Source organism: Carlito syrichta, unplaced genomic scaffold (assembly GCF_000164805.1).
Source record: "Carlito syrichta isolate Samal-C Ts95f unplaced genomic scaffold, Tarsius_syrichta-2.0.1 Scaffold287922, whole genome shotgun sequence".
Taxonomy (NCBI): Eukaryota; Metazoa; Chordata; class Mammalia; order Primates; family Tarsiidae; genus Carlito; species Carlito syrichta.
In genome coordinates this window covers 62,887-77,193 of record NW_007232018.1, presented here as the reverse complement: position 1 = coordinate 77,193, position 14,307 = coordinate 62,887, and the positions used below count along the sequence as shown (strand labels likewise).

The 14,307-nt window shown below is 57.1% G+C and overlaps 1 protein-coding gene across 1 annotated transcript in view; it reads left to right on the top strand.

Annotated features, from left to right (window-relative positions):
- Positions 1–14,307, top strand: part of ACSF3 (acyl-CoA synthetase family member 3) — a 59,602-nt gene that overhangs the window by 16,209 nt on the left and 29,086 nt on the right. The window contains exons 2-5 of the mRNA XM_008053154.1: positions 2,632–3,316; positions 4,487–4,642; positions 9,095–9,249; positions 11,565–11,710. Of these exons, the coding sequence (XP_008051345.1) occupies positions 2,632–3,316; positions 4,487–4,642; positions 9,095–9,249; positions 11,565–11,710 (1,142 nt within the window). The remainder of the gene's footprint in view (positions 1–2,631; positions 3,317–4,486; positions 4,643–9,094; positions 9,250–11,564; positions 11,711–14,307) is intronic.

Genomic DNA, 14,307 nt, shown 5'->3' with positions numbered 1-14,307 from the left:
TCCCCCCTCCCTACACACCCTCTTCTTCTCCCCTCCACACCCTCTTTCCCTCCCCCACCCTCTTCTCCTCCCCCACATCCTCTTCCCCTCCCCCACCCTCTTATCCTCTCCCCATGCCCTCTTGCCCTCCCCCAACACCCTCATCTCCTCCCCGCCATCTCCTCCTTCTCCTCACCCCTCTTTAGCCCCCATACCCTCTTCTCCTCTACTCCACGGCCTCTTCTCTTCCCCCCATGCCCTCTTCTCCTCTCCTGATGCCATCTGCTTCTCCTCCCATGCCCTTTTCTCCCCCATCCACCCGTTTCCCCCCATGCCCTCTTCTCCTCCCCCAATCCCTCTTCTTCTCCCCTATGCCTTCTTCTCCTCCCTTCATGCCTTCTTCTCCTCCCCCCTCCAGTCTATTTTTCTTCCTCCCACTCAGTCTCCTCCTTTCTCCCACACCACCTTCTGTGTGGGGGCAGGTGACCTGGAGGTCCTCGGAGGGAAGATTCTCTGGATGAAGTTACCAGCTGTGTGAGGGGATGGACAGGAGTGAGTCCTGGGCTCTCAGCAGTCTGCTGATTCTGTTTTGGGAGGCTCAGGTCAATAGTCAGGTACCCCGTGCCTATAAAAGCTAACCCTCATTACAGGCCAAACACAGTGGCTCAGCCCTGTAATCCTAGCCCCTTGGAAGGCTGAGGGAGGAGGATTGCCTGAGGTCAAGGCTGCAGTGAGCTGTAATGTTGCCACTTCACTCCAGCCTGGGTGAGAGAGAAACCCTGACTCAAAAAAAAAAAAATAATAATCAAAACCAAAAAACTAATCCTGGTTACAACTGGAGTCCCTGCCGTGGTGGGCAGGGGACAGCAGGACAGGAGACAGCACCGGGACCTGGGAACACCTGGGCAGGGGAACAGCTGTGCCCGGAACCCACCGCAGCGCTGCACGGGGGACATATTTGGGCGCCGGACATGCCGCACCCGGGGACACTGTTGGGCTTCGGACGCTGTTCCGGCCCAACCTGCCTACCCGGCCTGACCTGCAAGTGAGCAGCTGGGGAGGACACAAGAGCAGCGAGGGAGAGCCTGCAGGTCCTGGGGACGGGGCCCCGGGGCTGGGCTCGGCCTGGGGAAGTCGCGGGGCTGGCCCCGCCCCCATCCTGTTTAGAGGCGCCAGTCCAGAGGGAAAGCCGTGGAGCTTGAGCCCTGGACCTGCCACCCACCCCTTCTGGGCCTGCCGGTTTTCCCAGGTGGATGCCCTGCAGGGATGCGGTCGCAGGTGCTAGGAGCACAGGTCAGCCTGAGGCCACCCAGGAGTCTGTGGGGCTGTTGGGCCACCTCGGCGTCCCTGAAGTGTCTCATGAGTGGATCCCCGCCTGGCCGGGTGGTTGAGCTCTCCCTTGGCCCCAGCTGATGCATTTGCCCTGGGCTGGGTGCTGGGTGTGGGGTCCACCCAGCTCCGGAGGGCAGACCATCCTCAAACAGACCATGGCCAGCAAGCCTCTTATGTTGCCTGTAGTAAGAGCAAAGAGAGAGCCGCTCGGCACAGCAGCATAAGGTAGCACACGGTGGCACGTGGCTCCCAGCAAGCTAATGGAGGGGGCAGGGGGGTTTGCCAGAGAGAACTTGCAGATGTGGGGTGGCAGGTCCTTGGATAGGCTTGCCTCAAAGGGAGTGGGACATGGAGGGGACCCGCCTGTGGGGCAGCCCCGCCCTCTATCAGGCAAGGGTGATGGCTCCGTTGTGAGATGTTGGCACCCAGGTGGAAGTGAGTGTGGCCTCACAAGCGCAGAGTTTGGGCTAGACCAGGTGTCCCTGCTGCCTCTCAGGACAGCCCAAGGCTCAAATCTGCCTTGTGGAAGGAGGAGCCACGATGCCTCACCCATGGAGTCACTTCCTCTGCCCAGCCTCCTGTCTCACCTGCAGACATGGTGGATGAGGTGGCCCGTGGGAGCCCCAGGCAGCTACTTCCCTACATAGGCATGGGCAACTCCAAACTCACCGCCTTGGTTTCCCTGTGTAGAGTAGGGTTGAGAGGATGGCTGTCTTCACTGACCTGGGCGTTGAGGGTTACAAGATGAAACTGTGCTGCGCTCAGATTAAATATTACCATCAATGTCAAAGTAAGACACGGTCAGAGTCCTTTGGCCCCAGCGTGGGGATCCCCAGTGAGGCCGAGAGAGGCAGAGCCAGGCTGTTCCCAGAGAGGGTGAGTGAGAGGCCGGGTGGGCTGTTCTGGTCTTCAGAACAGCAGGAGGGTCAGAGAGGAGTGCCTGTGTCCATGCCCAGCTGGAGTCCTGTCCTTGCTCACTGGAGGGGCCCCCCTGGGGATTCCCTCACATTACCCCTCCCGCCTGGGGTTCTTGGGTCCAAGTCCAGCTGTCTCTCAGCGCGTTAAGTGAGATCTGCCTCCCTTGGTCTTACCTGGGTCACTTCAGTGTTTTGGAGTCTCATGTGCTCTTGGGGGCCTTGAGCTCATGAGAGTCCATCGAGGCTGCAGCGTTGGCATTTAGGCTCTGGGTATCAGGTGGGAAAGGCGTGGGTTGGTGTCAGGTCCGCTTTCTTTTCCTGGGCATTGGGGGACATCAGAGACTTGCTTCAAGCCTTGTAAGGATGGATGGGGCACTGACTACTGTCCCTTTCTTGTCTCCAGAGCTGCCCAGGGGACCCACAGGCTGTCGTTTGGCACCACACTGCCCTGCACAATGCTGTCCTGGCGCCTGGCCTGGGCCTTGGCCTCCTGCCGGCTGGCTCCCATTAGACACCGAGAATGTGGCTTCCTGCACACAACTCCGGCCACCCGCACAGACGGGGCTGCCCCAGTATTCACCCGTGCCCCAGGCTTTGGGGACAGGACTGCCCTGGTTGACCAGCACGGCTGCCATACCTACACGGAGCTGTACTCCCGCAGCCTCCGCCTGTCCCAGGAGCTCTGCCGGCTGCGCGGTGGCAGCAACCTCGGCGGGGAGCGTGTCTCCTTCCTGTGTGCCAACGACGTCTCCTACGTGGTGGCACAGTGGGCCACGTGGATGGGTGGCGGCGTGGCAGTGCCCCTCTACAGGCAGCACCCCACCCCACAGCTGGAGTACGTCATCCGTGACTCACGCAGTTCCATCGTCATCGCTGGTGAGGAGTATGCAGCGCTCCTGAGCCCGGTGGCCGAGAAGCTGGGCGTCTCCCTGCTGCCCCTCACACCCGCCGTCTACCATGGCTCTGCGGAGGAGGGGCACGTCCCGGTGCAGGAGTGGCGAGACCACGGCGCCATGATCATCTACACCAGTGGGACCACAGGCATCCCTAAGGGTGTGCTGAGCACTCATGGGAACCTCAGGGCCATGGTGAGCGCTCCTTCCTACTGCTACAAGGTGGAGGTAGCCTGGACTAGGCGAGGCCCCTTGTGCCGCTGTCCGTCCGCACCTCTGTGGGGCTAGGCATGGCCCTCCTATGTGATGGGCCACAGGTGCCACTACCAGCCTCACCCACCCGTGCTGGTGGCTCCGGACAGCTCGGCACAGGGGTGGGGGCCTTTGGCAGGGTGTGGCAGGACTGGATGGCAGGGACCATGGGCGGCGTGGACTGCCAAGTGATGCCAAGGTGTTTCAGAGATGGGCGTCGCTTGGCTGCAAGGCCTCACTCAGGTTGGGGTGTCCAGGCAGCCCAAGGACACATAGCTTGTGTGACCGTGTCTCGACATCACTTCTGTAGCTTCGATTCCATCTTTGCAAGACCCACAGCCACGGTGTTTATCTAGAACTTACTCCTGCCTCTTCCACAGAGTCCTGGAGTAAGAAACTAGCAATTGCAGCTCAGGACCGCAGATCCCCAGGACTGCGGCTCTCACAGCATGGGAGCAGGAGGGGCCTGGCTTCGGGCTGCTGGTGGGCAAGGTGGGATGCAGAGGGGCTGTCCCCAGGGGAGGCATGCTTACCTGGAGGGGGGTCTCTGGCCCCTTCCTTCCGAGGGAGCGAGACCCTCAGGGCTGCCACACAGAGCTGTGGGGTGCCACATATGTGGCCTCTGGGTTACACAGGCCTCAGTCAGAGCCAAGGACATGCCAGGAACCCACTCTGGGTCTGTCCTCGCTGCGTGGTTTGGGGACTATCACACACATCCAGTGCTGTTCAGTGGCCCCATGGTCAGAGGTGGTCGGGTTCCAGCCTGAGCAGTGCTGGGTCCCTGAACTGCAGGGCCCAGGAGGACAGAGAGGGGCTGGCAGGCATTGTCACTGCCCCCTCACACTATGCATGCCTGGGTGCTTGCAAGGTCCATCCCAACACATCCCAAATTCACACCATCCCCCACTGTGACTCTGTTCCCGTCCTGGAGCTGGGAACCCGACAGCCTCCGTCCCTCCATCATTTGTCTCTCAGACATGGGTCACAGGGCAGCCCAGCCTGCCTTCCCCTCCCGTACTCAGTGGGTGACTGAGGGCTGTCTGCACATCCTCGGCTCATGGAGCCACGTGCTGCAGCCTCACCCCGCTCTCAGTTGTGCTGTTTCCCCTGCAGGTGACTGGACTGGTCCACAAGTGGGCATGGACAAAAGATGATGTGATCCTCCACGTGCTCCCACTGCACCACGTCCACGGCGTGGTCAACAAGCTGCTGTGTCCGCTTTGGGTGGGGGCCACCTGCGTCATGCTGCCCGAGTTCAGCGCTCAGCAGGTGAGTTGGGGATGAACTTTGGCCACTACCTGGGCCACGTGCTTTTCTCAGGATGCAGTCAGTCAGCCCCCTGACTACAGGGGCCATGCTCCAAGACCTAGCAGATGCCGAAGATTCGAGTGGAACTGAGTCTTGCGTGTGCTGTGTGTCCTACACACACAGACCCGTGCAGAGCTTGGTCTACAAACCAGGCTCAGGAAGAGACCAATCATGAAGCCAGTCATGAAGCAGCACGGCACATGGCAGTAGAAGCACCATGGTCATGGCTCTGTCACCTGTTTTCAGACTGCACTGACTGCAGGTGACTACCCCATGGATATAGGCATACTGTGTGGACTCTTCTGCTCTGAGGCTCCCAGGCACCGTGACAAGTGGCCACAGACATGGCAGTTAGAACAGCGCACATTTCTTCTGTGTGGGGCAGGAGGGGGTGCTCTTGAGATGAGTCTTGGGGCAGGTGAGGGGTTGAGTGAGCTGCCCACGTGGAGGCTCCAAGAGACTCCTGCCCTCCAGCTTCCGAAGCCCCGCACCTGTTCCTCTTCCACTTCTGCCCTCGTGGCGGCCTGCTCTCCATGGCCATCCTTCCTCTGCCCCTTCTGCCGTCCTACCTCTGCCAGCTGGATCCCAGGACACTCCCACCCCCGTGGTCACAGCACCATCGGAGGAGACCCGGGCAGGTCCAGGGTGCGGGCCGGGCCATCTTGTGGCAGAGACTCCGCCCTTGCTGCCCAGAGGAGGATGCCTAGTCAGCCGCTGCCCACCACCAGTTCCTCCCTCCACGTTCCCCTTGGAGCAAGTGATGGGGGGAGAGTGGGTGCCAGCTACATGGGCAACGGGGTGGGAGTGCATGCCCAGCCTCCTTGTGTGGCCTTGCCCACGCACAGTGCTGTCTCAGGGTGTGGGCTGAGACATGCTATGGAAGAGAAAGGACCCAGCTGGAGGCTGCCCACCCCTGCAGGGCTGACCATGCATGGCCTGGCCTCTGGGAAGCCTGTTCCTTGCCTGCCAGTTGGAGACCGCGGTGACCTGGGACCGGCTCTGAGCTGACGTGGGAAAGGCGTGGCACATCTCAGCAGGCGCTGGAAACAGGTGTCCTCCACAAGGTCACAGGTCTCCACTGGCTTGTACTGATGCAAGGGTAGAACGTTCCAGAAGCCACCAGGAATGCAGCATGATGACAGTGCTCCTACCACAGATACCCATGCGGCTGCGAGAGCCCTGAGGCTGGTCATGGGGCTGGGCCCAGCCTGTGTAGGCAGACATCACCTACAAGAGGCACAGGCTGGGGTCCCATCCCAGCAGCACCCCATGCTCATGGTGTCAGTGTGTGCTCGATGGACAGGGCTTTCAGCTTACCATGGATTTATGGGGCATGAGTCTGTGTGATGGGAACAGGTGCCAAAGCAGTGGCTGGGGCCTCACACCTCAGAGGTACTTTCACTAGTGCAATGCCTGGTGTTGTGCTGAGAGGTCTCCACAGCCTCAGTAATGGAATCGTACAATACATTGGGAAGATGGGAGAGAGGAGGATGCAGTGGTTGTGGAGGCCAATAGGAAGGAGGAAGCTGCAGTGGGTGTAGAGGCTGACAGGGATGAGGTTGCAGTGGGTGCAGAGGCTGACAGGGATGAGGCTGCAGTGGGTGCAGAGGCCGACAGTAGAGAGGAGGCTGTGGTGGGTGTGGAGGCCAGACTTCAGATAGCAGTAGCCCTCTGGCTGGTTTGGTGAATTCCAAGAAGATGAATTATACCGAGGGAGCCCCCAGAGCCCCACGTGGCCTGTGATAACATTGAGCTGGTCAGTGTGTTTCCTTGGCCCAGGTGTGGCACCCTCACAGGTCATCTGTGCGTGTCCTCTCTCTACCACACGTGTACTCTGCCCTCAGGAGTCACGGGTCACCTGTATGCATCCTCTTGGTACTGCAGGTGTGTCCTCTCCTTCTTACATGCTGTGGGAATCATGGTAACCATCTGAGCTTTTGGCGGAGGTGCCTGGCCAGGATGTTGGGTCCCCAGTATGGACTGAGTGCTCTCGGACCATCCTCCCTCCTGTTGTGCCTGGGCAGCATGTGAGAGAAGGTTCCCTCCCAGGTCATGCCTGGCATGCATGTGCCATCCATGTGCCCCTTTGAGTCTTATGGTACTATATGAGCCCCGAGAGAGCATAGGCCCAGCCAAGCTGAAGTCCCTGCTCGGTGCACCCATCCCCACCATCCTGCTGCATGCGGGGACAGCATCATACAACAGGCTACCGGGGATGGGCTTGGGCAGCAGGTGGGAGAGCGCTGAGCTTAGAAGCCAGTGTCAACCTGTTGTGTGCCAACAGGGGTGGGCTGCCCCCTCACACGGCCCCTGCCTCCACCAAACCCATGTAGACCAGACAGCCTTGTGTCAGGGACACTGCAGGCATGACGGTGACTCGGGCGCTTGCAGGTCATTGGCTGGTCCCCAGGGAGCCTGGATGGTGGCCTGCATGTCCACCATGTGAATAATGCTGCTGTGGCATCTGCATGTAACCTGGCATGGACAGGATTTCACTGACCTTACAGACACATGGGAGGGAGCAGTGGGTTCTGTGGATGTTCATGCTTCACATTTTAGAAAACTGGCAAACACTCTTCCCGAGCAGCCACGTTCTGCATTCTCACCCTGTACAGGTGTTCCAGTCCTCCCCGTCCCCCTCTCCTTGCCAATGCTTGTTGCTGGATGATGACTGTTACTGTTACCACTGCAGTGGCTACAAAGTGGCATCTCCTTACCACACATCCCTCGTGTCCCCCATTCTCCTCATAGCAGCTTTATTTTTTATTTTATTTTATTTTAGTACCTCTGAGGGATATACATAGTTTTTGGTCTGGGCGTCAGGTGTGCCCACCCCCACCTGTGCACATTGTCCCCAGCAGGTGAGTTTCTGTCCCTCCCCCTCCCCCTCCTGAGTCTCCAGAGTCCCTCACACCATTTCTGTGTTTTTGCGGACCTTAGTTTAGCTCCTGCTTACACATGAGGATGTGCGGTGTTAGGTTTTCTGTTCCTGTGTTAGTTCACATAGGATGATGTTCTCTAGTTCCATTCAAGTGGCTGCAAAAGATGCAGTCTCATTCTTTTTGATGGCTGAGGAGTATTGCATGGTGTAGATATTCCATGTCTCCATCATCCACTGACCAGCTGATGGACATTTGAGTTGGTTCCACATCTTTGCGATTGTGAGTTGTGCAGTGTCGTGCTGGCGTTCCTAATGCTCTCATCTGCACCCAGGTGCCCTCATGGTGAACTGTCTGTCTCGTCCTTATCTGTTTCAGGTCATGTTTTCCCCCAGGAACCCTCGTTGGTGAACTATCTATCATGTCCTGGCCCATTTTAGGTCATGTTTGCCCTCAGGAACCATCCTTGGTGAACTATCATGTCCTGACCCATTTTAGAACGGGCCAGTTCTTGTCACTGAGCCCTGATATCTCCATGAATTTTGATGCAAGTCTGTTTTCAGATACACAGTTTGCAAATACTTCCTCCAACTCCAACTTGTCTTTTTCACTTCCTCATGTCTTTGGACGCACTTGTTAATGTGAATGAAGTTCATCTTATGAAAGTTTACATTTTATAGACCATGCTTTTGGTACTGTTTCTGAGAAATCTTTGCCAAACCAAAGATCAAGATTTTTCATGTGTTTTCTCCCAGATGCTTTATAGGTGTAGGTCATACACTAAGGTCTCTGGTCAACTCTGGGTGGGTGTTTGCGTGTGGCATGACACAGGGTCTAGAATCTGTCTTTTTGCCCGTGATGATTTAATGTCTCAGCACCATTGCTGGCAAGGCGATCCCTTCCCCTGCTTGGGACTTGGCTCCTTTGTCAAAGTCAACAGACCGTCAATGTGTTGGTTTATTTCTGGACTCCCAATCCCGTTCCCCTGATCTGCCATCTAATCCCACACCAGAGCCACACTGCGCTGGGTACTTTCTCTGGTCAGCCTGGAATTGGGTGGAATGTCCTCGACTGTCATCTGCCTTTTCAAGGGTGTTTTGGGTCTTCCAGGTCCTTTGCCTTGTCACATAAAGCGCAGTGCCAGCTTGTCAATTTCTAAAAAGCACAGCCTCTTTATATTTAAGCAACAGGTGTTTATGGTGGCATGAATGGCAGATAGATAGACTATAGATAGACATATGAATCGACTGAGAGAGATCTGTAAAGACGCCTCTATAGGAAAGGGAGTTTTGGGGCAACACAAGAGAGTTCACCCATCCTGTCTGGGACTGCCTCTCCCTGCAAAGGCCAGACTCGACATCCAGGCAGGGTGGCCTCGGGGAGGGGTGGGATACTCGGGGCCCCTCCTAGGTGGGTGCCACCAGGGATGCTAGTCTCATGACAGGGAGACATCCATGGAGCAACTGTGCCTGGAGCCGGAACACTGCCCGTGTCTCTCAGGCCCCTCCAGCCACACTTCCTCTTCTCTGCCCAGGTTTGGGAGAAGTTCCTAAGTTCTGAAACTCCACGGATTAACGTCTTCATGGCTGTGCCCACAATCTATGCCAAGCTGATGGACTACCATGACAGGCACTTCACCCAACCACACGTCCAGGACTTTGTGCGTGCCATCTGCAAAGAAAAAATAAGGTAAATGGAAAAGCCCGCTTTCCCCTCAGAAAGCCTTAAAGCTGTAAAGGCGGGGCTTACCTGACACAACAGTGCTGAGTCCCAGGAAGCAGAGTCTCCCTTTCCTATAGATGGTGTCTTTACAGATTTCTCTCAGTCGATCCATTTGTCTATCTATAGTCTATCTATTCCATTTCCACAGCCAGCTGCCTGTCATCTATTCCTCAATCATCTGTCTTCTGTATTTTTTCCATCTGTCTCTTTGTCCTGTCTCTTAGTCTCTCTGTCCTATCTCTGTCTCTCCATCTGTTTCTCCATCTTTTCTGTCTCTGCCCGTCTGTCTCACCATCTGTCTCTCTGTCCTCTCTATCTCTGTCTCACCATCTTCTTTATCTCTGTCTCTCCGTCTCTCTTTCCTATCACTGTATCTCTGTCCTATCTATGTCTCTCCATCTACTCTCTCTGTCTCTCCATCTGTCTCTCTTTCCTATCTCTGTCTATCTCTCTATTTTCAATATCTGTCTCTCCATCTGTCTCTGTGTCCTCTCTGTCTCTGTCTCTCTATCTCCTTTGTCTCTCTGTCTCTCTGTCCTCTCTCTGTTTCTCCATCTTCTCTATCTCTGTCTGTCTCTGTCTCTCAGCTTCTCTATCTCTGTCTCTCTGTCTCACCATCTTCTCTATCTCTGTCCCTCCATCTATCTCTCTGTCTCTCCATCTGTCTCTATCTACACTGTCATAGAATCTGATGAGGAGGGTAAGAATAGTGAGTGACCCCCTCGCTGTGGTTCACTCTGACCACATGTCCTGTGGCTCCTCCTCTGCTGGGCCGTTTCTCTCAGCCTGGTCTGTGGCCTTTTGTCCCTCCTGACTGGGCATACCTACTGCTTCCCCGACACCCCACGCCCCTCCCAAGGTGAGCTGGTCTTTTGGGTCATTGGTGGCATGATGCGAGCCCCAGACCTTCTTTTTTTGAGTTGGAGTCTCACTCCGCTGCCCAGGTTGGAGTGCAGTGGCACACTCACAGTGACCCCAACATCAACCTGCTGGGTTCAGACGATCCTTCCACCTCAGCCTTCCAAGTAGCTGGAACCACAGGTGTGCACCACTGTGCCTGGCTAACTTTTTGATTTATTGTAAAGGTGAGGTCTCACCAAGTTACCCAGGCTATTCTTGAACCCGTGGGCTCAGGCAATCCGCTCACCTCAGCCTCCCAAAGTGCTGGGATTACAGGCTTGAGCGATGGTGCCCGGCAAGCTCCCAAACTTTTTACGGACTGGGGGATGGGGACGTTTCTTATCCCATGTTGTGCTGCAGTGCACTCACTAGCTGGGACACGTGTGGGGCTGCATGAGCCTCCACATGCCTGCAAACTGTATTCCCCACAGGCCCCTGGCCAGGGGATCCTTTCTCTTTTACGGGAGGGCGAGGGCATGGCAGCACTGGTAGAAAGTGAGCTGAGGCCCCCAGAGCCGCCATGTCAATGTGGACTTGTGATTCTGATGAGCTTCCTGGTGGATACAGCGACCACCGCCCCCTGCGCCAGCATCCTCATCCTCGGAAAGTGCGGGGAAGTTGCCCTATTCCAGAGCAATCCCAAGAGAAGCGTCTGGCACATTTTGCTCCATGTACTATTTGCTCCTCTATGAAGACCTCCGAGGAAGCTGGAGCCAGGGTTCTGCTCGTGGCCACACGCACTGCTTTCGTGATCATGCCCTCTGCTCCCGAGCCCTCCGGGAGGCATCCCAGGTGGGGCTAAGGCCCCCAAGTTGAGCAGGACCTGTAGCTTGTTCATCAGATCCAAACCATCAGGAAAGGTCAGGGAAGAGGGAACCAGAGTGGGTTCCAGGGCCAGCCCTGCTGGGCGACCCCGGGGTATGGAGGCAGGCACATGCCACACCAGCCGCGAGCAGCAGCCCTTCTACTGTGCACATCCCTGAGCAAGCACCGTGGGTGCGGGAGCCCCAGAACACGTGCCAGGACCCAGTGGGTCTGGGCCCTCCTGCCCCTCTGATGAGGAACATTTCACCCATCGTCAATGCGCTGCTGTGGTCACTCGAGTTGTGGCTGCTGTTGTTTAGGGTTGCTGGCACTAGCACGCTCGGGGTCCACCTGAGACCCCAAGGTGTTCCCATCCTCGGCCACTCATTACCCTGAAGCTGGTCATGTTCTGAAACCTGCCAGCATGTTCTGCTAAAGTAGTAGCACATCTCAGCACAGGCTGCGGGCTGTCTTGGGGTGAAGCTTCCAGCCAGGAGCGCGTGGTGTGGGCACCCATGAAGACGTGTGTGTGTGCTGCCACACCCAGGGAGCTGAACCGCCTGTGATTGTGCGTGTAGGTTGATGGTATCTGGCTCAGCTGCCCTGCCTGTCCCCCTGCTGGAGAGGTGGAAGAGGATCACTGGCCACACGCTGCTGGAGAGGTACGGCATGACCGAGGTCGGCATGGCCCTGTCTGCGCCCCTGACCGCTGCACGCCTGCCAGGTATGAGCAGCTCTGAGACCCCCACGGGCCAGCCTTAGGCCCCACACCTGGACCAGCAGGGCAGGAGGGATGCTGCCCCCAGGACAGGCTGCAGGGCACTCACCACCTGCCATGGCTCACCCACTCTGGGCAGATCCACTTTCTCCCAAGTGGCCGGTCAATGGCAAGACAGAAAGGGCCTCCTGGTGCCAAAGCCCAAACCAGAGGGCCGGGAGATGCACGGGAGAGTGGGAATCCAGAACTCAGGAGCTGACATGGGTTCAAGGGTGGCATGCCTGGGATTGACACTGCTCCCCCAGACCCTGTTGTCTACTGACCGGAGCCTCTCACTTGCGTCTCAAGTGCAGGTGCCACATAGCACTGGTGGTGGGCGAGAGACGGAATGCATGACGGGCAGGGTGGGACTCTGCACTCCTGGTCTTCCCATCTAGATGGCCCTCCCAGCACCTGGCTCCTCCTCTTACCCAGCTACCCCTGAAACATTCCATTCTGATCCTCATGTAAGCAGACCCTCGGTCCTGGGTCCTGTGGGCTCCTGCGGTCAGAGCCCTGGCTGGGAAGCCGCCCACTGCCCTCCGCATGGCCTTGTCCATCCTCACAACGTGACCACTCTGGCTTGTCCAAAGCAGATGCGAGGCCTCAGGGGAGCAGGACAGGCTGGTCTGTGTCTCCGTCTACACATCCACGTTTCTCACCAGGAGATCCACCTGTTCTGGCATGTGGTTCTGTGAGTGCTAAGATGAGGAAGGGCCACCACCACCAGAATACCCATTTGGTTGTGGCCACCCTCAGCTTGGTCCCTGCTGACCATTTCTCCTCCTATGGTTTGTTTTTCTGGAAGGCCACGTGGCTGATTCCTGGTGGCCAGCCTGTGGCCCACCACAGCTGTGCGTGTCAGGGCATATCCTTCTCACTGCCACATCGCGTCCACAGTGTGGCTGCACCTCCATATGTGAACTGGTCATCAACTGAAGGACACTTTCCTTGCATTCAGGGCAATCTCAAGTGAAGATGTCATAATCACGTGTGTGCAGGGTTTTCTGTGAATGTTGGTTTTTACTTCACTTGGGCAAATACCTAGGAGCAAGGTCTTGGGGAGCTTAGAAACTGCCAGAGGGGCCCCACTCGGTAGCTCACCTGTAACTCCAGCACTTTGGAAGACTGAGGCAAGTGGATTGCCTGAGCCCTCAGGTTCAAGACCAGCCTGGGCAATTGGCAAGACCTTGTCTCTACAATAAAAAAAATTAGCTGGGTGTGGTAACGCACACCTGCAGTTCTGGCTACTTAGAAGGCTGAAGTGGAAGGATCGCTTTGGAGCCCAGCAGGTTGACTCTGGGGTAGCCGTGAATGTGCCACTGCACTCTAGCCTGAGTGATAGAGTGAGACTCCAACTCAAAAAAAGAAAAAGAAAAGAAAAGAAACTGCCAGAGTATTTTCTAGAGCGACTGCACTGAGCACGGGACCCAGTGTGTCCCATGGAGTCAGGACACCACCCCACAAGTGTGCTTCTGAGAAATATGACTGAAGATGGGCTTCTCACTTGGTGATCCATGGCCCAAGCTCTGGTGGGTCCTGTCTCTAGAAGGCTGTGACCCTCCCTCCCCATGACCCTGAGCTTTGGCAGGTCCCGTCTCTGGAAGGCTCTGACCCCTGCGGCCCCAAACTCTGGTGAGTTCCGTCTCTGGAAGCCTCTGACCGGCCCTGGGTCTCACTGCCCGGAAATTCATCTGTGTCTCCCTCAACCCTTTCTCAGAGGGTGGATACATGTGGACAGACACCTGCTGCTGCCATGTGTACACCTCCTACATTCACAGCCCCTGGGCAGGATGAATAATTTGTGGCCAGGCTGGGCCTTGCTGGGCCCCATCATGCCTAATTGGAGGTTAGATCAGAGGCACCTGCAGCTCCCACGTCGACAGACAGCTCCTAGACCCTGTCAGCCTGTCCCTTCCTCAAGGGCCAGGCACACAGAGTGGCACCAAGGCCCCCACACTGGGACAGAGGCTACAGCCAATTAGAGCTGTCAGGAGTGACGCCGTGGTGAGGGGCTGGCTGTTGTGAGGACGACAGTGCCTCTCTCCGCCTGCAGCCACACAGACTATCCATATGGTGTGCATCCCCAAAGCACAGCAATGGGCACCCGCAGTGTGGCAGCCGTTCCCCGGGCTCTTGTGGGCAGTGCCACTGTCCCTGCTTCTCGCTGAGTACAGATGCCATTCCAGAAGCTTCTTGCTGAGTTCTGATGCCATTCCAGAACCTCAGTGCTCAGGCATGTGGGACGGCCTCATGCCTCTTCCGCCAACACTGGTCCCGGACGGATCTTAAGCCACTGGTCTCACATTCTCCCTTACTCTAACCCTGAGGGCGACCAGCAGCCTGGTCTGTGGGGCAGGGACTTGGGCATGGCTCAAGTGCAGAGCTGACCCTGAGGGTGCCGGGCCCAAGTGGGTGTCCCACCGTTGCCAGTGTAGGAGCTCAAGAGGGGGAACAAGATTGGTGGCCCCTCTGGAACAGCCAGGCCCACTCATGTCCTGCATGGACGAGGTCTCCTGGGGAGATCATCGCACCCCACGACTGCTGGACTTCCATTCCCAGGT